The 25,252-nt window shown below is 37.2% G+C and overlaps 1 protein-coding gene across 6 annotated transcripts in view; it reads left to right on the top strand.

The window, feature by feature from the left end:
- The window catches only part of gria4a (glutamate receptor, ionotropic, AMPA 4a), a 122,939-nt gene extending 104,964 nt beyond the window's left edge, over positions 1-17,975 (top strand). Inside the window, exons 16-18 of one of the 6 annotated variants that reach the window (XM_008425509.3) lie at positions 4,958-5,072; positions 8,041-8,178; positions 12,990-17,975. In XM_008425509.3, the coding sequence (XP_008423731.1) occupies positions 4,958-5,072; positions 8,041-8,178; positions 12,990-13,154 (418 nt within the window). In that variant the 3' untranslated portion in view covers positions 13,155-17,975. Of the gene's footprint in view, positions 1-3,102; positions 3,218-4,957; positions 5,073-8,040; positions 8,316-12,989 lie in introns of those variants that run through there. The other 5 variants (XM_008425507.3, XM_008425511.3, XM_017308278.2 and 2 more) reach the window with 5 other exon arrangements.
- Positions 17,976-25,252: the final 7,277 nt, after the last annotated feature.

Genomic DNA, 25,252 nt, shown 5'->3' with positions numbered 1-25,252 from the left:
CTCATGGCTACTACAAAAAATGATCCATCTCATCCCAGGGAGGGAACAAAGAAGTGGGCAACCTCCTTCTGTAGCCAACTTACTCCTCTGAAGAGAAGATTTTCAGATTGCAGAGCAAACGTCTTTGTCCAATGTTCAGATACTCCTGTGAATCCCAGTTCACCAGGAGTCCTGTTAAATTCTCCCTCTTATGTTCAGAGCGAGGAAATTATGGGGCATACAACACAGTAATCACTCCAACAGTGCCATCTAACACTCCACAGCACCTTGACAGTGTTACCAAGCACTCATTATTGCCCCAGTGCACCTAGCTTTTTTTTCTTGAGGAATCAGAGAAAATGAAACGACCTTTTCTTCAACCGCACAGGTTGCTGAAGGCAGAAACCCTTCACACAAAAAAAAGAACAATAACAAAAATTCTCCTCTTTGCCCAACAGAGTGAGCATGAACTCTTTACAAGAGATGTGAATGGCGTACGGTGACCAAATATGACACGGCTTCACATCAACATGTTGGAACGTTGATGTTCCAACACGTACTGCGTATAGTACTATACGCAGTACTTAAAAGAGTTCATGCCCTATATGATCATTCACCACATCTTGGTAAAGGAAGACAACTCCTGAAGCTTCACAGACTAACCAGGAAAAAAAAAAGTGAAGTAGCACTAGATTTCTAGCGATTCTCGCAATGCACGTACCAGGAAATCTGAACAGATAGAGCAATCTTTTGGGAAGCCCTCTGTACCAAGAATGGACGCTGAACCCTCAAGTGGTGCAGCAGACCTGGCAGAGATTACAACGGGCTGTGGTAAAACTATTTACCTCATGGGAAAATGCTCTATGCCCCAGTGGAGCATCTCTTCCAGATGCTCCTTTGGGCATGGACGTGCTGGTACACTCATGGCCGAATGTGTTGCTCTATGTGCTCCCACGTCTCAGCCTAACATCCCCAAGGCGAGAGAACAGGGCTCGACTTTGATTCTGGTGGCCCTTGAAATCCTGAGTGGTGGAGATAATCCAGGTTCTGTCAGCAGAACCATGGCCGCTCCTCCTTCTCAAGGACCTTCGATCTGAGAGATTCATGATCCACATCCAGATCACCTGGCTCTCTGGACAAGTTGGCTTTTAAAAGGTGGAACCTAAATGCAGCAGGTCTCCCTCCAGACGTCATAGACCCCACTCGAGATGTAAGCATTTCTTCTTCTCGCTCTTTTTACAGTGGTTGATTGCAGGTTTTTGAGAACTGGTGTGCGGAAAGACATCCCAATCTTTTTCAGTGTTCGGTGGTGGATGTTCACTGCTTCCTGCAGTGCTTATTGGAAAAGGGAACCCCTTTTCAACTATTAATGCCTATGTAGCTGCAATTTCAACTCATCAGGTAGAGTTTGATGATAAACCTGTGGGGAAATATACATAGTGAAAAGCTTAAACCAAAATGCAGGAGTTTTAAATTGTCTATATGTCGATGTTTCCCCACAGAGGGAAAGTACTGGAAAAATTTGACCAACTGCTCTCTCTTCTGCTCCTCCATCTATTTGTGTCATCATTTGTCAGATTTGCTCTGCAAAAGGCAAAACATAAGCACTACTTCAGTCTCAAGTCCTGTACTATAACTCCCCCCCCCCAAAAAAAAACTTCTATTGTGCAAAGTTTTTCAAGACCCCAGCCTCCCTGCAGTTCAACTCCTATTGGAAAAAAAAATGCTTTCCATTTAAAATAGAGAAGTAATTGACAGGATGTGGATATGTTGCTGTTTGAGCCTCCTTAAAACTAATCATTGAAACTATCCATGGTTGTCTCTGATTTTTGTCAGTTGATAGGAAGCACTGTCTTCCAGTCATGTGGCAGTGAGAGAGCCTGAGTTTGAGTCTTCCTCTCCTCCTGGTGTGCTGTTCACAGGACTGAACTGACTTTATGATGTTGCTGACAGGCATGACTACTTTGATATTTAATTTTTCAGCAGATAAATGTTCTTCTCTTAACTAGAGCTACTGTTGTATGAATAATAATGAATACCTGTAATGTTTTTTTTATTTCTGATTTTCATATATGTTTCAACTATTTTCCTCCATACCTTCTATGTTGAGATGTCACAGCTTGTAGATAAGATCCCCCAAAGAACACTGTCTCTCTCTGAAGCTGAAGTATTTTCATTTGGAAATCTTTCATGATTTTTTTTTTTTTGATCAGGCAACAACTATTTCAGTTGCAGCATTGGTTGCAATGCAACCTGACCATCAGGTTCTGAGATATGTTGTCAGGTGTGCGGTCAAATCGGCAGACTAAGAATCATCTAGGCTCGCACTACGGTAGAGATCCCAATACATTACTGTATCACAGAGTTTTCGAAGATGAGAAAGAGAAAAATTGAAAGAAAAATAAATAGAAATAATATTGTTACATGAAACTAATCTAGAACAAGTGGACTGGTTTGGTTTGGTTTAATTTAACTGAGGAAAAAGTGGTGTATGTTTTGTTTTCTTTTTTTAATGCAGTTTATGTAAACTTCTGGTGTCAGCTGTACACCGTACATTACACATAGATAATTCTAAGTTTATTTTGTTTACATGAGACAAAATTGCTTTGCATACAGTCCAGGAATGTCAGATTATTTAGCCTGGTCCCTATGGATTTAGTTTGAAGGTCAGTTGGCTTGGTACTGTGGGAAGGACTGCTGCAGTTCTCCTCCGTGCAGCTCAGCAGAGAAAACTGAGGACCGGCAAAGACGGACAAGAGCACCATCAGCAGGCTGCAGAAATACGGTTACCTAGTTTACTCATATAGTCTGTAACCTCTGACGAGTGCATGCTGAGAAACAGTAACAGACGAACCTGCAAAACTTTGCAAGCTAGTAGAACATGGATTTTTTTTTTAAAACTCAAACAGCAGGAGACAGGGTTGTTTGGGGTGCATCTCTCCCCACTAGCTCACCTTTACGCCTTAAGCCCCTCTTGATTTATCCTTCCCATTCGTCCTCTCCTCCTTTTTCCTCCTCTCCTTCTCCTCCCCTGGCTGTGATTTCCATCTATCTTGTCTGTTTGTCCCTCCATCCTCTGCTCTGACCAAACTATGTTATCTGTCCCTCCTTTTTTACTTAAAGAAACGCGGTCAACCTGGCCGTGCTAAAACTCAACGAGCAGGGCCTGTTGGACAAATTGAAAAACAAGTGGTGGTATGACAAAGGAGAATGTGGCAGCGGGGGAGGGGATTCCAAGGTTAGCCCTCTCTGTCTGCCCCACCCGCCCCTCCCCAACTACTCAATGACAGGGGCCGCTCACAAGCTGCAGGAGCTTGCGATGGCCCCGTCCTTGGAGAGTGTGACACATGCATCTGCCCCGCCGAAAGGTTTATGGAGCATACAGAGAAGGAAAAGCCCTTCAAGATATTCACTTGCAGAGAGAAAATATTTTATAGATACAGAGATTAGTATGCAGTAAGTAAGCCCTCATTTCAAAATAAGTATTTCAAAAAGTTTTTTTTTTTTTTTTTTGAAAGAGTAAATTGGTTTGACTAAATTCTGAAAGGTAAAAATTCCAACAAATCATCCAAAAACTTTATTTTATCATGGTGCATAACATATTATTAATTTCGCTATTGACTTAAAATGAGAAACAGAAGAAAGCAGTGACAAAATTTAAGTGATTAATACTAGCACATAGAGAGCAATTACTGTGAAGACAGGAATATTTCCCCCCTTGTGGCTGCTCTGAGAATAGGAGAGAGAGAGAAATTAATCAATGTTATGAGGACTGCACGTTCAAATTGTATCCAGTCCTCAACTGTGGAGCTATTGTACTTGCAGATGTTAATTAAGTAATTTCTTTATATCAACATTAATTCTGCATCTGAAGATGAGGGCAGCGCTTTGAATTATCTAAGTGTTTATATAAAAAGTACATCATTTCACATAGTAAAAAAAACAAGGAGGAAATTATTTAAATACATGTAACCAACTTAGAACTAACTTTATAGTTAGCCATTCTGTAATTACAGACTGGAATAGTTGTTTACTCAGTAAAACTCATTTTAAAATTACTCAAATATCTGCGATTTGCACATTTTCAGACGAATTTAGCTGAGATAAACACATGTTCTTCACACTGCAGATAGCAGAGAAACCAGTTTGCACATTTAATTTATATAGTTGTCACACACTGGCAGTGTCATAATGATGCCAGTAGTTTTTCTATGCCTTCATAAAAATAATATCAGTGTGACAGCAATTACATTTATTTTTATTTATTAGTACAATATAGAGTTGGGGCATCACCAACTTAGAACTTATGAAGACGCAGTAAGATAAGTTAGATTAATCGTTTTGGAAATGTGCCTGTGCAGAGTCGGATGCCAGTCTAACCATTAACAGAAGATGTTGCATTAGTTTACTCCATATGGAAAAGCTTTCTTGGCAAACTCTGAATTAATCACAAACTGGAACAAATTTAGAGCTAACCAGCAGAAAAACTTAAGCTGAAATAATGCAGCAATAGTACATTCACAGAACTGTAGCGACTAATTATATCAAAAACGGATTTAAATTGTCAGTTTATGAAATCTTAAGCTTCATAGTTTAAGTTGGACAAGTGTAGCTCTCTCTCTCTCAGTAGCAGCGTAGAGCTAGCTTGATGCTAATACACCTGTCTTGATAGTATTTTCTTTCTGGTTCATTGTGGAAATTAGCAGGGGCAGAATGAATGTGTTACCATGAGTGACAAAGGTGGGTCCCACTCATATGTATGTAGCTCGACTTAGCTCCTTGTAGCCCTCCCTCCCCCCAGCCCCTCCCCAAACGAGCATACACACATGTACTCAGTGGGATCCAAGCTAGGTCACTTGTAATGTATGTAATCAAAGTTTTCTATGTGACTTGAGATGTTCAATGCAAATGTGAAATACCATAATAACATAAAATAACATGACCTATGATGTTATTTATGTTATTTTTACACGCAAAGAACCCCGGTAAACCTTGCAGTTTTGAAACTGAGCGAAGCAGGCGTCTTAGACAAACTGAAAAACAAATGGTGGTATGACAAGGGAGAGTGTGGACCCAAGGACTCTGGAAGTAAGGTCAGTCTCACGCTGCTGTGGCCTGCAGAACGCTAGCCTAAAACTCATCTTGAATGCGCTACAGATTACTGCAACTACTGCCTTAGAAGTTCCTTTTTTCAAAACTGTCTTAATTAGCCCAAAATAAATGATAAGCATGCTTGACATACAATTTAATGGTGATTTCTTAAAGTGGGCTATTTTTTATTAGACTAAATGAAGGTTCTGGTTAACCCCAGACCAGAGTAATAGCAAATACTCCTCCAGTTTCTGTAGCAATCTGCGGCAACCCCATCTTCATTACAGTTCCAGTGGTATCAGAAATTCCCACCATTCATAATTTTTGTTTATTCTCATTTGTTACTTTAGATTTGATGTCTTGAAACAAATCTACTCTTGGGAGTAGTGCTGGTGTATTATAGTTATTGTCCCTTGCTTTTGTTCTTTATATTTTATCAGGAAAGGATAACTTTACATTACTCCTATTCTTTATTGTAAGGGCTTAAAATACACTTTCAAAGTTTTCTTTTCTCTTTGTGAAAATAAAATACTGAACCATTTAAGTAGGTGCTACAAGGCCTGTCACAATAACAAATTTTGCTGGTCCCAGAAGTTATTGCGATAAGTAATGAAGATGGTCTTTACTTGACCATTTTCATTAAATGTATTACATTACATTTGTAATGGACTACAAATGTAATGTATTCTTACATTTGAGAATGTAAGAATACATTCTCAAAGATCAATAAACTTTAAATATTAGTGAACATTTAGCACTGGAACCTTAAAACATTTTAAATATCCAAAAAAAAAGTAAACAAAACAACAGAAGCAACAAATGAAATAAATTATGAAGTCTCTGGGAACAAAACTGTCCTTCAAAAATGGCTATTTAAAACCAAAGCACCAAACCGGAGACTTTTGACATCCAGATTTTGGTAGAAAGAGAGAATAAAGAGAAAAATGATGAATCATGCAAATGGAAATTATGGAGTTTGTTTTAATTTATTATGCGATTGACTTATTGCTTATTGTGACAGGCCTAGGTGCTACTAGAAGATATTACTCACATTAAGTTCCTAAATGCAAAAAACCCCTTATGCCCCACCCGCCCTTCTCCAACTACTTTTCGTCCTGTGTATCTTGTCATGATTTGAACACCAACTCCAATTAATTTCATGGGATGTTTTGCAATTGAAAAAAAAAGTAGCATACGCCTGTGAAGTTGAAGGAAACTGACAAATGGTTTTCATCATAACTTGTAATAAAAATGTGATGTGTATTTGTACTTAACCTCCATTAGTCTGATATTCTGAATCTGTGATTGTAGCAAAAGTCAAAGTATTGACTGATCAGGGCTGAGTGCATATGTACACCACGCTATTTTGTGTTGTTTTTTTCTAAAAACAAATCTGAAAACTGTATAATCTTCCTTCCACCTCACACTGACGTACTACATTTTGTCAATTTGTTAGATAAATCTTAATAAAATACATTGAAGTTTGCATTTGTAACATGACAAATATAGAAATTCAAAATATGTGAACTCCTTCGTAATGCAGGTAAATTCACTTTGAAATAGTTACAAATGTAGCCAGACGGAGCAATTGAATTGTATGCACAGAAATCTGAAATTATTTCCAAATATGGTCAGAAAAGTCAACAAATATAAGGAGTAAAATGATAAACATCTCAATTCTAACTGAATGAATAATCTTATGTAAAATGAGTTATCCCTAATACATTTAAAACTGCAATATGTAACTTTTTTTCATATTTCTTAAATCTGTTACCGTGTTGTGACAGCATAGAATGAGACATAATTTGTGAAAAAAAAGTAAAGAATCAAGCTCCTCCACCTTCTCCCTGAGCTTCTATTGCAACCTAAAGAAATGCTCTGCTCTCAGTCAAAAATAACCAATCAGAACCAAGATTGGTTCTGAGCAATGAGCAGCATTGTCGATCAAAAAATGTGCTAATAGTGAAGAAATGACTTACCGTTCATGCTAACTAGCCTTCCATCTGTGGCAAGCTATGTTGTGGTGAAACATCTGTAATATGGCAGATAGCAAAGAGAAGAGGGTGAGCATTAGAGTGATTGACAGCGCTAAGACCCTCCTCCTGTTTCTGATTGGTTGCTTCTGACTGATTGGTGTATTTCTGCAGTTTGGACTTGGGGCACTGGAAGAAGGTAGAGGAACTCAAATTTTTCACATATTCTCTATCTTATACTGTCATGACATAAAGATAATACTAACAAATATGTAAAAAAATATATATTTTAGAAACGTTACATACTGCAGCTTTAAAGAATATCCTCTTTTAAGTCCATAAAAAGCATGCTTCAAATCAAACAAAAGCTAACATACTTTCACCTTATATTTTTACGTAGACATAGTTACATCTCCTCTCATTAAAATTATTTTCACTTTCTTTGTTCGTAGTACCAAAAAAATCTTATACAATGTGAAAACCTGTGTAGGTTTCTAAAATCTTTTGTAGACTACTGTCTTTTATTGACATGAAAAGGAGGTGCTTAATTTTATTCTCATAAATTTTGAAATCTGTTAGTAGTTGTACCTATGTCATAAATGTGTTTTTAAATGTGTTTCGTAGTGTTTGTGGTGGCAGTAGTGAAATTTGTAGCTAGTCTGATGTAATATTGTGATTAGTCCTATTACTGTAATGTTTTTGTCAGTAGCATAGAAAAGCTTACATCAACAGAATATTTGTTATTTTGTGTTATCTTCTTTTCTCTAACTCTCTCTTCCTTATTCTCTCTGTTTCTCCCCTCGTTTCACCTCCTCCTGCTCTGGTCACTTTGCTCACTCTTCCTCCTCATCCGCCTTCTTCTTCAACTTGTCTTTCCATTCTTCATCTTTTCAACCTTCTGTCTTTTTTCACTAATTTCTCCTTTACTCATCCACATCTTTTTTTTTTTACAATCACCCTGACTCCTCCGTCCTTCCCTCGCTCTTCCGTCCTGCAGGACAAGTCGTCTCAGGCTCTAAGCCTGTCCAACGTGGCTGGAGTCTTCTATATCCTCGTGGGCGGCCTGGGTCTGGCCATGCTGGTGGCCCTGGTCGAGTTCTGCTACAAGTCACGGGCCGAAGCCAAGCGCATGAAGGTGGACCTTAGCCCCCCCCACTGCCCCAGCCCCTCCCCCAGCACCCAGAATCTAGCCACTTATAGGGAGGGGTACAACGTGTACGGCTCCGAGGGGGTCAAGATATAGGGGTAGGATTTAGAGGCTCCCATGCATAGGTGGGGTTATGGTGGTGTTGATCATGGTGGTAGTGCTGTAGCATTTGTTTTTGTGGAGGCTGTCGCGCCACGTTCTTGATGTGATGAGGATGTGGTCAAGCATTGTGGAACCAATGTACCATTTTTGTGTTTTGGCTGTTTTACTTTTGTTTTTGTTTGTTCTTTTCTCTTTTTTTTCTTTTTTCTTTTTACTTTACTTGCCCAACATTTTTCTTGGATTATTTATTTATTTTGGCTTTAAATATGGTTTGTGCTTCTTTTGTGATTGAAGTTAGATTTGTGTCACCAAAACTTGGCTCCATTGTCTTTGGCTGCAGATGATGAGGATGATGGTGATGATGATGATGATGATGAGGAGGAGGAGGAGGAGAATGACAGTGATGGTGAAGCTCTTGGCTAATAAACAGACTAGGCACCTGCATTGTTATTTTAGCAAATTTATAACAATAATGGGATGAATCAGGGATGCACAACTCCAGTGACAGATTACCTGCATGATTAAACTTCTAATTAATTATTTTTTTAATTCATCCATGTATTTTCTTTAAAAATATAACTCGTTACTTATTATAAGTTAGATGTTTGATCTCTTGTGCAAAACAGAAACGATATTACATCAGTAAAGGACAAGACAGCAAAGACAGTTTCTAAATTAAACATTAAAGTTTATATTTACCATTCCAGCAACAATAAATGTGGAAATATTGGTAGTAATTATCTATTAACAATTGAAATTATAATTTTTTCGTTGTTGAACGGTAACAAAGTTGGAGTTTATTTTTGTGTCTTACCAACCTGGGAGCATAACCTTGTTACCAAGGTTCTCCTCATTAAAATGTGTGACTGCTTCTGGCTACAAATTAATTAGCTGCTGTGTGGACAGCAATTATCATGAATTTGTTTGTGAATAGACCATGTTTAGATGGCCTGACAATGTGACTGGCATCTAATGGAGAAAACTTTTCTGAAGATATTTAAACCTCTGTGGGTACTGGGCTTCACGAAAAGGAAAACAACATGACCTTCAAGTAATCATTTTTGGCATTGCTGTGGAGGAAAAGAAAAACACAAAACAAAAAAAAAAAAATTAATTTAGGACAAGGCTTGTCCTCTGACAGCTCGAGGAATCCCTTTGCAACACTGGATTCTAGTGAAACAGCTCATTTAATCTTTTTTCTTTCTAGTATGTCATGTCAAGTAGAAGCTCCTAAAGGGTATATATTCTAATTTTAGCAACTTTTCAACTATGTTCAGATCTAAAGTAGTCATAGTTGAAACCAGACGTTTATATACACACATACATAATCGTTAATCAAGAAAATAGTTCATATCCTATGTGCAACAATAGTCTGATCTAGATTAGACATTGTCACCTATATAAGGAAGAAAGGAATAGATGCATAAGATACATTTTAGTTGTCATAAAAGTGCTTTTAAAATACCTGAATTTCTTTGAAAAGCGATAATCTATTATTTGTGCTTTTAATAGTTGTTGGTTTTGTGGCTCTGAAATATGCTATATGAAGTCTTGTAGGTAAAAATAAAATAGGACTGTAAGACTATTTGCTTTTAATTTTATCTTTGCTTACTGTTATTTGACAACCTACATATTTTAGTAATTTATTTGCAGCACATTGCTATTTTCACTTTGTTCTCATTCATCAATCCGATCAAAACAGTGGCATGTATGATTGAATTAGGTGTTACGATCATACATTTTCCAAACAAATGTTCCTTCAGGATGTGAAAGGCAGAGCTAGAAGTATATTACATTTTAAATTCAATAAACCAAAGATAAATGAGTGCATGATAAGTTCTGCGAAAACTCTGATTGCTATTGGCTAACAGCGTTTTCGCTCATGCATTGCTTATTCACCGTCTCATCCGCGAACTGGAGTTGTGCAGCCCTGCTGCCGTTGATTCAAACTGCCCTGTTTGACTTATTCCAGTCCTGGCAACTTTAAAACAGCCCACCTACTTGCTTTGCATCAATAGAGAGGGATAATTGATGAGCAAACACTTCATATAGAACAGCCACTCAGTGATGTTGCAAAACCATGACTCATGTTTACTGATAGCACCGAGCAATTACTGTGGGGGTAGGAGAAAGAATATGCTGAGCCCAGCTTTATTGGCCTGCATAACAAACCATTCAGACGTACAACAAGGTGTATTTCACCTCCAACTAAACTGGCTCAGTCTGTGCCCAAAATGAAGTATTGATGGTTAAACAAAGGACATGAGGTAAAGTAATTGTCAGCTTCACGATTGGCATTTTATCTGCTAAAAATAAACTAGGAGACAATAATCAAAAGCTGTTATTGAAATGTTTTGTTTTTTTAATCTAAGACACACATAACAATTTGTTTTCTGTAAGTGTAAATAAATCATCCAGTAAGAGGGTAGATCTGTAAACAAAGAGTTATGGCTCTCAGAAACATGAGGTTTTATTTTCAGGCAGCATCTGCTGCATCACTTGGTCGCCTGTTTGCGTGAAGCGTTAACCGCATCTGACCAGTATAGTCAGTCACTCCCTTTCTATAAATCTTAACATATGAAAGAAAGAAAAGAAAAACCACTCCTTCACATTTTCCTTTTGTCTTTCCAAGGTCCTCACCTTCCCAATTCTATCCTTTAAAATCCACACCTGAATCTCACAGACTACAGGAGCCTCAACCCAGAAATGCATGTCACCCCTAAATGCAGATGTCTACTTCCCGAATCTTGTCTTCCTATTGTTTGTTGATTGTTGCCTGCTTTGGCATTTGTAAAAGAAAACTGTACATTATGATTACACAGCATATGGAGATGGAGACATGAATGCGTTGTTCAGATTGCATTTACCCCATTTTCAGGTTAGGTTTTTAAAATTACACATAGGCCATGTGCGACATTCAACCGTAGAGCAAAGTCGAATTGTTTTGCATGCAAATGCATTTTGTTCCCTTTGGAGTAGCAAAATAATTTTTTAATGGCTTAACAAAATTTATTGGTGGAGCTTTTGAGCAGTATGAATAGAGTCTCTACAAGCATCTCCATACTGCAATTTTGCAATATTAATAAAAAAAAATCTAGCTGAACAGCCAAGTGCATTTCCTTTGATGCATACTTGAATAGGTGTTCTCTCCTACCACTGGAAGTACGGAGCTTCAGCTAGCAAACTTTTACTCAGAACGTTTGCTCTTCGAATATGTTTTAACCAAATCAAGAACAAATCACTGAGAACAAATCTACTAATGATCTGCTTTAGTAATAAAAAAATATTTCAAAATTGTTTCCCAAAACTCATAGTTGCATTGTTCTGATGCAAATTTTACAATTTGATAAAAACAATAAATTAATTTAAAAAAAAACTAAATCAAATTCAGGCAATATCACTCAATAATAACATAAAAAAAATAAAGTTTTTTTTACATATCAATTTGCTTAAGAAATTATGTAGAAAAATAATAGTAATCATGTTTTTTTGTTGTTGTTTTTTTTTTATCTATTGCAGTACATTATTCTCCAGATTTACTGGCACTCCAGAAAAAAATGAGTAAAAGTCCAAAACTGCATTATTCTTTTTATGCATATTATAGTTTTTTTCTCAGTTGCTTTGGTACATTTCTCAGAACAGAAGTGAAATTCTTCAAATCATCCTGTTCACATCGAAAAAAGTTGTTTCTCATTTCTTTGAACAAGTTTGGTATATCTATTCAAGTGATTGCATATGATTCTTCACTTTTTCCTACATTGTCAATTGCTTAAAATGAATCTGTTGAATTGTCTCAGCCTCCACAACGTCTGAGCACAAGTTCGGCATATGAGCCTTTCATATTTCTATACGTTTCCTTTTCTTTTCCCAAATCTGTCCTGAATTGCTAAATTGCTCCCAGGTGAATCCTGAGTCGACAATATGACTAAGCTATTTGACTGTCTTCTCTGTTCACATTGACACAGATGTTTATTTTTGAGAGGTAAGCTAAGGATTTTGAGAAATAGACTGGTTTTTGCTGGTAATCCACGGTAGTTTTGCTTTTTGTTACAAATTATTTTGAGAAGTGCACTTACTGTTGTGCAGAGGAGGATTCGAGATTTTTACCAAAGCGGCTGAAAAACAAATGCAAAAGAAAATAAAAAAGAAACAAGAAAATTAACTAGTTTTAAGTAAAATAAGCAAAATAATTTTGTCACTGCTAAAAATTGGAAAGAAAGAAAGATGTGCTATTCAGCTATGGCAGACATGTTTGTGTCTTCAGGAAATGCCTGTGACGAAGTTTAAAATGTGACCGAGAAACGATTTATGTTTATTGTAACTCCACATAGGTGGAGGTCAAAAGAGGTCAAAACATGTATGTGCAATTTGTTTTTGTTTTTTATAAATATTACGTAAAGACTTCTAACAGATTTTTTTCCAGATGGGCCAGTAAATGTGGAGGACGCTGTATATGTTGCTCTATTTGTGTGACGGTGGTAAAGTGAGTGTACATTTATATGTTGTGTGCACAGGCACATGCATGTGTAAGTGGTCTGGGCATGTTGGTCAGCAGAAATATCCATGTGTTTCAGTGAATGGGTTGCATTTATCAGATGATTCCCATGTTTCTGTGATGAGTTTTTTTTTTTTTTTTTTTTAAACAAAAACAAATTATCTCTGCTGTCTCCACCTCCTCTCCATCTCTTCTCACGCAGCTCTCTTTCTCTGAAGCCATGCGGAATAAGGCCCGACTGTCCATCACGGGAAGCGTGGGGGAGAATGGCCGCGTCCTGACTCCAGACTGCCCCAAAGCCGTGCATGCTGGTCACGCCTCCCTCCGACACCCCGGCCTTGCAGTGGTCTCCTCCGGACTGCCCTGAAAACCAAAAACACCTGCTGTGCCTTAACCACACACACAAACATGAAGACTATGAAATCAAAACACACACACACACAAATGCTTGCAGCATATCATATTCACACACACACACACACACACACACTCATTATGGCAACAGAAAACTGAACAAAAATACTCAGAAACAGAGACATTTTTAAACACTTGAATACACAAGAACAAAGTCTGCGAAATCATCTCACCTTCCTGCTGCCACTGGCTCAATTTACAAAAGACAAATGAACTAAAGCTGTGAAGTGAGAGGTCCAGAAAAAGAAAGATGAACAACCAAGACTTCACAGTTACCTACAGCATTAAGATTTTTTTTTTTTTTCTTGTTGTTTTTGTTTTCAGTTTTTGGAAAGGACGATATTGTGATCATTTCAAGCCAACGTGAAAGCCAGCACAGATTTTCATTATTGAAAATAAATAAATAAATAAAATGATCTGGGGGGGAAAAAACACACACAAATCCAATCAGACCATGATGATGGTGGCAATAAAGATGATTGAATCTTTTGAAGACACCTAAAACACGCCTGTTCCGGCTCTGTTTGGATATTAATGGCTCTTAAGCCACACCCTCTGGAAAAAAGGCCTTAGTTATTCCCTGCAAACAGTATCTTCATGATCATCATCATGGTCATCATCTTTACTTGCCTGCAAAGACTGCGTGCCAGATATTATAACTATTAGGAGACCAGAAAACTGTAAGCTTGAACGGTCAGACTGTGCAAACCTGCTCCTTTGCCACAGACTCTTCATACTAAATGAAAAAAAAAGCCTTTTTTAACGTACATACAGAATAATCTTTTTGCTCTAAGTCAGCTGGGTGATCAACCATTGCAGTACTGAAATAACCTCGAAATGTGTGGCTACTCTTCGCTAAGGAATACACAGAAGTTTGTAAAAGGAAAAATATTAATTAGTAACGTTTTTTTTTTGTTTGTTTATCATCAGCAGTAACATTATATTAATAAAACCACTAAGCAGATGGATGAATATTAATTTTTGTTAAGCAGCAATGGTAAAGTTTGAGCTCAAGAGATGAAAATGAACATATGGGCAGATCTTTAATGGCTCAAAATGCTTCTCAACCTTAACCACTGGGAAGTCGGAGAACTTTGCAAAAAGAAATCGATGAAGGCCACGTGGAGCGTTGGTTTAAAAAGAAGCGCAACGTAGAACTCGGATGCTACTAAAGAGGTGAGCTACAGTGCCTTTCAAAAATATTCATTCTCGTTGGAACTTTTCCATATTTTATTATAGTACAATCTCAAAAGTTCAATGTAATTTGTAAGAACTTTACAGATAATGGACTAACACAAGGTAAAGCAAAAATATGAAGTGAAAAGAAAATGCAACTTCATGTTATATCTTCCTTTGGTCAAATATAAATGGGAAAAGTGCGGCACTCCCAAACCAATCTTATGTCTTTCTTCCTGAATTGTTCTGTATTTACCTTCATTTGTCTTCCCATCGACTTTGACCAGCTGTCACCTCTTACTGGAAAAGCATCCCGACATTATGATGCGGCCTCCACCTTGTTTCACATGCGGCGTATTCAGGGTAGTGTGCAGCATTTAGTACAAACAGTGTTCCATATTTAGGTTAAAAAGTCTAGGTTTTAAATCACTTTCTTTCACATTTTCTGTGCTCCCTATATGGCTTGTGACAAACTTTAAACAGGACTTCTTTTGTCTTCTTATCTTACTTCCTTTCAAAAATATATTTTTTCTTGCCCCTTTTCCACAAAGGTCAGAATTGTGGAGTGTATGACTAACAGTTGTCTTGTGTGGACAAAGTCTCTCACCTGAGCTATGAAACTCTACAGCTCCTCCAGAGTTAACAAGGCTTTTTTTTTTTTTGGCTACTTCCCTTTTAAAGGTAATTTCTACCATTGGATTGTAATTAGGGGTAGCAGAGTGAAATGGAAATGTGCTATATAAATAAAATTACCCTACCTTACCTTACAAATACACCTTATACTTTTCAATGTTTTATTTGTGGAAAATCTATCTTTTAACTTCAACTTCATGATTATGTGTTACTTTGTGTTGGTCTGTTGCGTAAAAGCCCAAATAAAATGCGTTAACATTTTTTTGGGGTGGCGGGGTTAAAGAGTGCCACAAGGTGAAAAATTTCAAGGAGTATGATTCATTTTCAAGGCACTGCTTTAGGCAAATTGAAATATTTCTTCTTAGATCTGCCCACAACGCAGTCACCGCCAATTGTTTCTGCTGGCCATAATCGAGTTGAAAACCAGCGGTCTGCGCCGACCGAGTGCACCTGATTGAATTTAAAGGCTTACAGGTACATTTCACAATTGAGCTGAAGCTCTGATGGGCACTTGGGTTGTCGTTCTCCGCCCTCTGATTTTTCAGCGGCTGTGGCAGAGGTACCAGACAGCTTGCTTTTTTTTAAAACAGTTGTAAATAACTGCGTAGCAAATCAGAGCTCACCTGTCTTTTTTTTAAAAAGCATCTTAGATAACAAATCATTGCAATAATGAACATAAAAAGAAAAATGCCACAACTTGTAATTAAGTAAAAAACTCTTTTTTTAATAAATCTACTTACTTATATATAAATATATATATGATGCATATAAATATATCTATATGACAATAGAGAGCTATAGTAAACATTGATCACTGATTGTCAGAGGCCATGACACACATTCTGTTACATGGCTGTTTCTTTTGATAACTTGAGAACATTATGATGCCATAGTCATCGTGTGTCCTGATCCACGCTGAATGTCCATCTGGCACTCACATGGACACACACACACACACACACACACACACACACACACACACACACACACACACACACACACACACACACACACACACACACACACACACACACACACACCCACACACAATGTGCACATTTACATTATCGCATTCACAGGGTCAGCTTAAAGCGATCGGTTGAAAAGAAATGTCATTATCTTTTTACTATATGAAAAAAAACGCTTTTAAACCTCTCATTTAAAGTCTTTCTGTTTGTGAGCAGAAATGATTTGAGTCATTATAATTTTGTGGGAGAGTGTAAGAAGTGGGTTTCCAGAGACCACGGGTTTGGACTGTTAGGAGGACGACGCAGTGTGACGTTTTAAGAGTGTAATATTTTCGGGGCATTTCAAATCAACTTTGGTCCATTTTGTTGTCTCTTCTCACCAGGTGTGAGTCCCGCTGCAGATCGAAATCCAATGTTATTTCAAATTAAACAGGGTTTTTTACATCAACCAGTCCAGTTTTTTCTCTTTTTTTGTTTTTTGTTTTTACTGTTGCATAATATATGGGACTTTGTTTTGGCTTTTGTACTTTTAACTGCTGGCCCTGGAGACAAAACAAATTAGATATTACAGTGATATCTAATGAGCTTTTGGCAAACAATGTGTCCTAGGAATGGATTTGCATTGCCGCTGTAATACAGCATGGCAGAGATTGTATTACAGAGATTGTGTTCATTTTACAGTCTGATGGTGTAATTGGGAGAATTTTTTTTATACCTGTGCTTCCCCTTTGAGCATTTTTCTGTCTTTCCCCTCCTTTAATTTTTCTACTCATTCTACAAAAAATACAACCTTTTGTATTCCCTTTTGCAAATGAAAAGTGGTTTATTATGAGTAATAAATTCACTGCCTAATAATGAGACAAAGTTAACTGATACACCAACTGATATGAGGTTTATGAAGCTGTTTGGTCCAATTTTCACACAAATAAAAAATTAGTAAAAGTCCAATCTTTAAATTGATCGATTTAGAAATGCATTAAATTGGAGTTACCATAATTAATGACAAGCCTAACACTGTCTAGAAAATAAAGTTGTACTACAAAAAAAGTTTAGAATTGACCTTTTAAAGTTGATCTACTAACTTTAAATACTAATCTATGACTTTTTCTTTTCCATGAGTCACAAATACAATATTTCCATAGGTTAGTTATAAATACAGTATAAAATGGGAAAGACAAAAGATCTTTTTAAAAAAAAAAAAAAAAAAGAAAGAAATGCCAACGAGAAAATAACTTCAAAACAAAGCTGGACGAAGACCCATATTCTGTATGTTGTAGCATCAAACACAGCAGGAAGAATTGTAAAGATATATATCCATATATATAGAATTGTGGCAAAGGGTGACATCTTGAGGTTGAAAAGTTTTCATATCAGCAACTTAGTTTCAAACCTTCAGTGCACATCTTTACCAGGATACCAGTGCTGGTGGATGGTGACATGCAAAACATCTCTAACCTTCATACGCATCAGTCAGCTCTGAAATTAATCGTCTGATATTTTTATTTTATTTTTGACCAACCACAATGTACGGTGCACACGTTGTCCATTTGGGGGGCTGGAAGTTGCCAGGAGAAGGTGACTTTTTTTTGACCATAGGAATGTTAAGGTGGGAGGAATTGCAATCACACATTTCAAACAAATCAAACTGGTATTTGCTTTACCTGACGGTGTTAAGATATTATTCCTGCAACCTTTCTCAGTAAGACAAACAAATCTGAAGCTTCAAACTGCTAAATAAAACAGCTTATGCCTCAGTTCAACCACAGGTTGAGCAAACTTTGCATGAAAAATGGAAAATCTGTGCGTTTCCATGGTTTCAACATATGCAAAATTGTCACCAGGCAAAGCTGTTATTATTTTATGACATTGTTGTGGGGGTGGCAAGTAGAAGGCAATAAGCTGCACTGTCAATATTCTGGCTTTAACATTTTATCTTTTTTTTCTCAATGTTTTTCTACATGTTTTGTTTCCTTTTATAGTAAAACATCAATTCCGAATCTGAGGGCTTTCTGTAATTTTTGTCATTGATCTCACATCTTTTCTTTGATTTAGTTAGACAATATTCACAGTGTACTAATAAACTACATAAACAGGAGGGAGCAAAACCTTTGCAGACCTCAAAGCAACAAAACATGACAAACTTTTGTCAGGTTTGTTCATTTAGAAACAAAACTTGCAAATAGTCAACAGCATTTTTAAATGACTAATTCTCGATTAGCTTCCTTTCATGGAACATCAATACTCTTTCGATAACTTGTCAACTCATCCCTTCAAAACAAATTGTTTTGGTTTTTTGGATTACAAAGTGCACTGCAGCTGATATTTGTTGGTTCTAGTATTTGGTTTGTTAGACTAGGGCTGCACAGTGGCGCAGCTCGTAGAGCTGTTGCCTTGCAGCAAGAAACTGCATGGAGTTTGCATGTTCTCCCTGTGCATGCGCGGGTTCTCTCCAGGTACTCCGGTTTCCTCCCACAGTCCAAAAACATGACTGTCAAGTTAATTAGTATCTCTAAATTGTCCCTAGGTGAAAGTGTGTGTGTGCATGGTTGTCTGTCTCTGTGTTGCCCTGCAACAGACTGGCGACCTGTCCAGGGTGACCCCGCCTCTCTCCCAGAACGTTAGCTGGAGATAGGCACCAGCAACCCTGCTGACCCCACTAGGGAGAAGAGTGTACAGAAAATGGATGGATGGTTTGTTAGACTGGAAATCTGTTAATATTCCCTAAAGGCTGCAAATCTCACCTCCCGTGTCCGTACAGCCTTTTTACAACCCCAAAAAGCAAGTAAAAAAAGTAAAGTGCGTGTGACCATTTAAGGCTTTACTGATTTGACTGCTTGTTGAGAAAAGATTTGAGATAATAAAGCTGAAGGAAGTTTAAGATTTCATAATAAATTTGATAATTAAAAACTCAGAATTTAAGATGACAGAGTAATATTCGAAATCTTGAAATTTTTTGGGGGACGTGCATGCATTGGCCATTTACTCTATATCCCACACCAGAGACTAACAGTACATCATTCAAATGTTTGCTTGTCAAACTTTCATATCCTCCTGTAGTCTTGTAGAAAACACTCCCTGTGATCCTAAACCTGAAAATAAAGATATCCATTTTTTTTTTTACATTTACAATTTTCATTTTGAAAACCTGCATTGTTTAAACTGTAATACCATCAAGTAAAACTACATGACCAGTTTTGAAGAGTGGATAGAAAAGACCCGCAGTGCACCAGATGCCACAAAGAAAATATTTCCTGCTAAATTTAAGAAGTAATGACAGTAAAATGTGTTGTTTTTTTCGTTTTTGTTTTTTTTTAATCTACAATACATAGCAAAAACTAAAACTAAATTTCATGCATCTTATTAGAGTGTCCAATATGTTAATTATGATCTTTGATAAGAGATTTTCATTCTCTGCAAAAAAAAAAAAGAAGCATTTTTAGCTTGACTACCACTGCAGCAGATCATCAGCTCTTGTACAGCAGAACGCGGAGAGGTGCTTCACCAGAGGACTCCACATTTCTTCTGTGTAAGTTTGATTATTACCAAAATGTTTTGTTGTTTTTTTTTTCCAGCAATGATGCAGATGCTGGATAGAGCTAAATGCAGAGCAGGAAGGGTGGTGGGGATTTACCTCTCAGTAGCACATACAGCAACCCTAAAGCTAGAACTCTGTTGGAGTGTTTGGATCAAAACTTGTTCAAGTTATAAAGTGGTCCAGTCAAAGTCTACACCTAAAACCAACTGAGAATTTGTGTCGAGACCTGAAAATAGTTGTTCACAGACGATCTCAGTCCAATATGACTTCAGCTTGAAATGGTCTGAAGCAAAGAAACGTTTGTGTCTGACAAGAACAATCTTGGACCCTTAAGGGTTTGTAGCTGCATTGAATGATGGTTTGACAAATAAATGTCCCAGGGGCACAAAATCCAAATGTGCACCGCACTTTTCAGATTTTTATTTGAAAAATACCCGGCTGCTTCTCACACCGCATGGCCAGCTAAAAGAGGAGGTCTCATTGGGACATTTTTAAAACTATTCCAAATAGTTTCACGCAATCTCAAATGCTTCAGTTTTACTCAAAATAGGCACATAAACTAAAACCTGCCTGAAAAAAACTCATGTTCTGTTGTGATCACACACACACACTCTTTCTGGACAGATGTTGGTTAAAAGGTTTTTCATGTTACCAAGCATATTGTGATATCAAGACATTACAAGACCATTTATAGATGCTTCCAAATGGGATATTCACTGTAAAGTGTAGCTGAGGATGAGACATAATACTGCAATACTAGACATAAAAGAATTCTAAATAAAGGAAGGACGGGCTTTAAAATTATGGTTGCTTTGACTTTGTATGTTTTTCTTCAAGCTATTTTTGCCAGTCTTTATGTACTTGATGTTCTTCAGTTGTACGGATTCCTACAATTCTTTTGCAAATTCATAGTTTCACACTCTACACACGTGTAGCATTTAACAAGCTATGAAAAAATTCAGAAGGGGAAATAGCAGGAATTATGTTAAAAGTATTTGGAAATATTAGTTTTGGCACTGGTTGAGATTTATAAGGGAAGGAATGACAAATCCTTAGCTGCTGCTGCTGTGATTCCACCTCTTCATCTTTAGTGAAGATTAACCAGTGTATTTTTAAAAAAACAACAAAAAAAAACCTGTGTCCAATTTTGTTGATGGAAAAAGCAGACCCTGTTATGCATGCCGAGTCTGTGTCTCGATCAAACTGCAGTCACAAAAACAGAATTGTCACAGATCTCATGACTTTTAATGACAACAACAAAAAATAGAAGCTGCAGGTTAACAGGACGACATGGAGGAAAATCAGAGTAGAATGGAAGGAACCAGTGGAGAATAAAGGAGCAGCTAAATGCAGCTGGGGACAAATGAGGATTTGATAAACAGCTGGAAAGGGGAGCAGAAAGGAAGGCTGCAGTGTAGAGAAAAAACTGAAACAAAGACAACGCAAGGGGAAAGAAAACCTGAATTCAAAACTGAACTGATCAAATTAAACAAATCCAAAACACAAACAATGAGAACCACTGAACACAGTAAATACACTGACGGGGTCAGATATAGGAAAACAAACAATAATAAAATGATCTGATGAAACAAAAAGTAATAGTAATAGATGCCTTACCCTTCACCGCTACAACACCTTCGACTCTTTTGAGAAGGCAAAGTCTCTAGACGGTCTAGAAGTGTGTAATTTATCCATCTCTCCGGTGATTCAATGATTTGTACGGGTGATTCAATACTTTTGACAATATAGTGCATGTAAAGTCTGACGCAACAAAGTCTCTGATGTCATCCCTTCTGCACTACTGAAAATTCCCTCCTGCAATTTTGTCATTTAGGCTCCTTTTTCAACCTCTGAGGACCAAACACTCCTAATGCAAAACCATCACTGACAAATATTTCCGATCTGTATTACACTAACACGAATACACACTCTTTCTCACGCACACACACACACACACACATTACAGTCCCAGTGCAGGGTTATTACTGACAAGAATTTCCCATTTACCCGAGGATGAAGGAAAATAACCATTTTGAGGACGTCCCTCCACCCTTTTAACCTTACACCTTCATGTGCAAATGCACACAGCACACACTCACAAACACCTTGGATCAACCTTTTTACCGCCCCTGCAGAGTTAAAACGCCCTTTTCCACCTTTTATGTTTTATTAGTCTGGTTTATCTCATCTCTGTCTCATCTTTGCATTTCATCCCCCATTTCTGCTGAGGCCCCCCCTGGCCCTCCCCCCCCCCTTTTATTTCCTCATTTCTCCTCTGTTTTCACCCTCAATTCCTCTAATCATTCTCTTTACTCCCCCTCCTCCTGTCATATCTAATTTCTCCATTTTTGCATCCCTGTCTCTGGGGAGCAGATCTCAAACCCCGATTTCTCATCCACAGACCCACACCTGTCATATCCACCCCGCCTGCTCTTTTCTTCCCAGCCATCTCTCATGACAGAAGGGAAAATTAAATTCCAACGCTCTCTCCACGCACGCACACATGCATGCATATATTTGCAGGTGTGAAAAATTGTCGTTGCAGATGCACACGCCAGCATCTGCTGTGTTCTTGATCCACGCTTCTCGGACCACTGAGAAGCGTGGCGCTTACATACCTACAGTCAATTAGACACGACATGAGACGACGACGGATGAACACCGCGAGGTCGAATTAGCGCAGTGTTGTTTTCTGACTGAGCGAGGAGTTAATCAAATAAGCAAATCGTTTTTCTTTTAATTACATCCAAAAACTGTGACTAAAATGTTTGTTTGAAATCAGTGCTAATTCAAGTATAACTAATTAGAAATTAATTAACAATAAAAAAAACATTTAAAAAAACACATTTGTTTCTGGATAATTACTCCTGATTAAGTATTAGTTGCACCATCACAACATTTTTTTTTCTTTGACAAGTACAAATAATACACAACAACAACAACAAAAACAAAACTTTAGTTTCCTGACCTTTTAGGCTATAATGATAAACAGGAGTATCCATGCAGGACATGAACACTGAAAACTAAGGGAAACATGTAGAGTGTGGGCTCTCTGAGGCGCCAAATAAAGAGTTTGCACATTGCACTCACTCGGTACACTGCAGGTGTGCCACAGTGTGCTAATAGTGTGTTAGATTCATTTACATTTTACTCACGTTCAGGCAGATATCTTGCATTATTCTCTAGTATCAGCCCATTAACCAGTTTGTAGGAGGGAAACTAAGCACTGTTCCGAGGAACAACATCCTAGAGTTCATTTTTGCCATCTTAAGCTGCTGAAAACACTCAAAAACTTCCCAGTGCTTTAATGCAAATGCCAGATAAAATTGAGATAGTTGTCTACCTGTCACTATTCTCTCAACGGAACAACCATCTTGCCCTGTTTACTTGCTTGCGTGGAAGCTGCTAATTGTATCCTGCCACAAATCAGCCTTGACTAGCTGTTCCACTGGTTTGATCCCCTGATGGGTTTCACAGTGCCACGTTATTCATAATAAAATCTGAACCATAATGTAGAGGTAGCGTGTGAAAACAAAACATTGCCCTCACGAGAGAAGGACTTATTGAGGCATCTTTTTTGCACCAGTAATTGAAGCATGAATTGTTTGTGTTTCTTTAAAGAGATAGTTTAGATGTTTTCCAGTGAGTGAGGTTGTGTGAAGTTATTGTGCTGCTTTTTGAAAGCTGAATAAGTCCTCAGAACAATGAAAGACAAAGCAGACAGCTGAACAGTGACGTATCCGTGACTCAAACTCTAAACTTGACTTTGACTTGAGGTTGGTGACTTGAGTCTCATAAGCAATCGTCTGATCTTGTGTTTCAAGATAAGGAAGATTAGATTATTTTTGTAAATTATTGATATTGTTCCCTCCGATTTACCCATGGGCATACAAATGATAACATTACACACAATACATATGGCCTCTCTGTTACTGTAAGACTAAAACGCAATACATGAATTTGTCTGATTTTCGTTATTGATCCTTGGAACAATAATTTACAGCTACAGAGTCTGGCTGTGGCAGCTGATGCACAATTTCCTCTGTAACAGGGTGGATTGATTTATTACCCAAGGATGTTCGCTGAACATGTACTACATACTTTTATGGTTTTTGAAGATTAATTTTTACTGAAAAAATATAGACTTAATTTGCCATAAACTTGCTATTCTATTCCCATTCAACTTACATCATTTCAGACATTCTGGTTTCTCTAAGTAAAACTATTTCCTGCTTTGATTCATTCAGAAATGTTACATTGACCGACTTTGACTATTTGTACTTCAGCATTTTATTAAATAATTCACAACATTATTTTTGGGGGAAATTACTTTTTTTTTTTTTAGCTCAATTGAATGTTAAAATGTTTAATTAGACTTAAAGACTATATGATTTGAAATTATAATATACAACAATCCACAATAACAAGACAGATATAAATCACATACATTTGATATGACAACATTTATTTCAGTCAAAACAGAGAATTGACTTGGTCTTGGAAATAACTTATAACCATCCAACAGTGTTCCATCACGGATAATTTTCCATATGAGCTCAAAGGTACAAAATAGAAATACTATCACCATGAAAAGAAAAAGATTTAGATTTGTAGTTGGTTTACAGTCAGTGAAGATTGTCTCCCTAATTCTAAGAATTTATTATCTCAAAAGTTGCTTTAAAAATAGGTTTAACAGTTTTATTCCACTTTTGAAAGACAATACTGGGTGATTTTAATAAAAAAACAGAAGTCTGCATAAGATATTCATGAAAAGTACCTATATCCAGTTATTAACAAGAAAAGTACAGGGTTATTTTAAAATGTAAGAGATTTCTGAAATGCCTCAAAAGGATTTAGGAAAGTCAAAGTGTACCTTGCAATACCAATTCTGATCCGTACAACCTTTCAGCAGTTATCATCAGCAGCAGCATATTGCAGAAGGACCTTAGGGCATCTCAGTCTGTCAGGAATATTCTCAGTAGCTCTCTAAGAAATTCATGTTTTTGTTTCTTTTTGATGGTAAAGATCTAAACTGTGACACTATAAATACTGATTTGATTTCTCTCTGTCTCTTCTGTACATCTGCCTAATATGGTATAATATGTTACAAAAGTTAAGGTAATAATGACCCAGAAAAAAAAAACATAGATATATTGTAGCGTTTTTTAATAGCCAGCATGTAGTAGTTTTACCCAGAATCAGCTTCCCTTTTTAAAAAGGAACTAAAAGTTGGTTGAGTTGTTGCACGCCTCTTTCTCTTTGGGACTGTTTCTGTATCAACACAGAGGATTTTCAGCACATTTTATGTCCACCGAGAGCTGAACAGGAATCTTTTGAATATGAAACTTTTATATTACAGAAACGAGAATAACTCCTGGATCAAAAACTAAACTCCTCTTTTATGATTTGATCTGACTGTCTGACTACCTGACTGTCAAGATGTGTGTGTGTCTCTTTTCTCTTTTGCTTCTGTTAGCGAAGAGTAAGTCGTGTTATTTTTCAGCAATTTCTTCTCCTGCGAAGTCGAGAGGCTGTTCACAATCTCGATTCAAATAGCACAAACTAAGAAATGTGTGACTTTTAGTTCCCAGAAAAAAGTTGCATCTCATATCTTCAAAATGGTTTGAAGAAGGGTAGAGAGGAAATGCAACAGATTATTATAATTTCATAACAAGTGGTAGTTAGTGTATGTTTAATTGTAATTGCTTTAAAAAAAATCTTAGGAAAAAATATATAGTC

This window comes from Poecilia reticulata, chromosome 13, assembly GCF_904066995.2.
Source record: "Poecilia reticulata chromosome 13, P_reticulata-male-v2, whole genome shotgun sequence".
Taxonomy (NCBI): Eukaryota; Metazoa; Chordata; class Actinopteri; order Cyprinodontiformes; family Poeciliidae; genus Poecilia; species Poecilia reticulata.
Note: the sequence above shows the minus strand (reverse complement) of the source record. Positions and strands in the feature narration are given on the sequence as shown.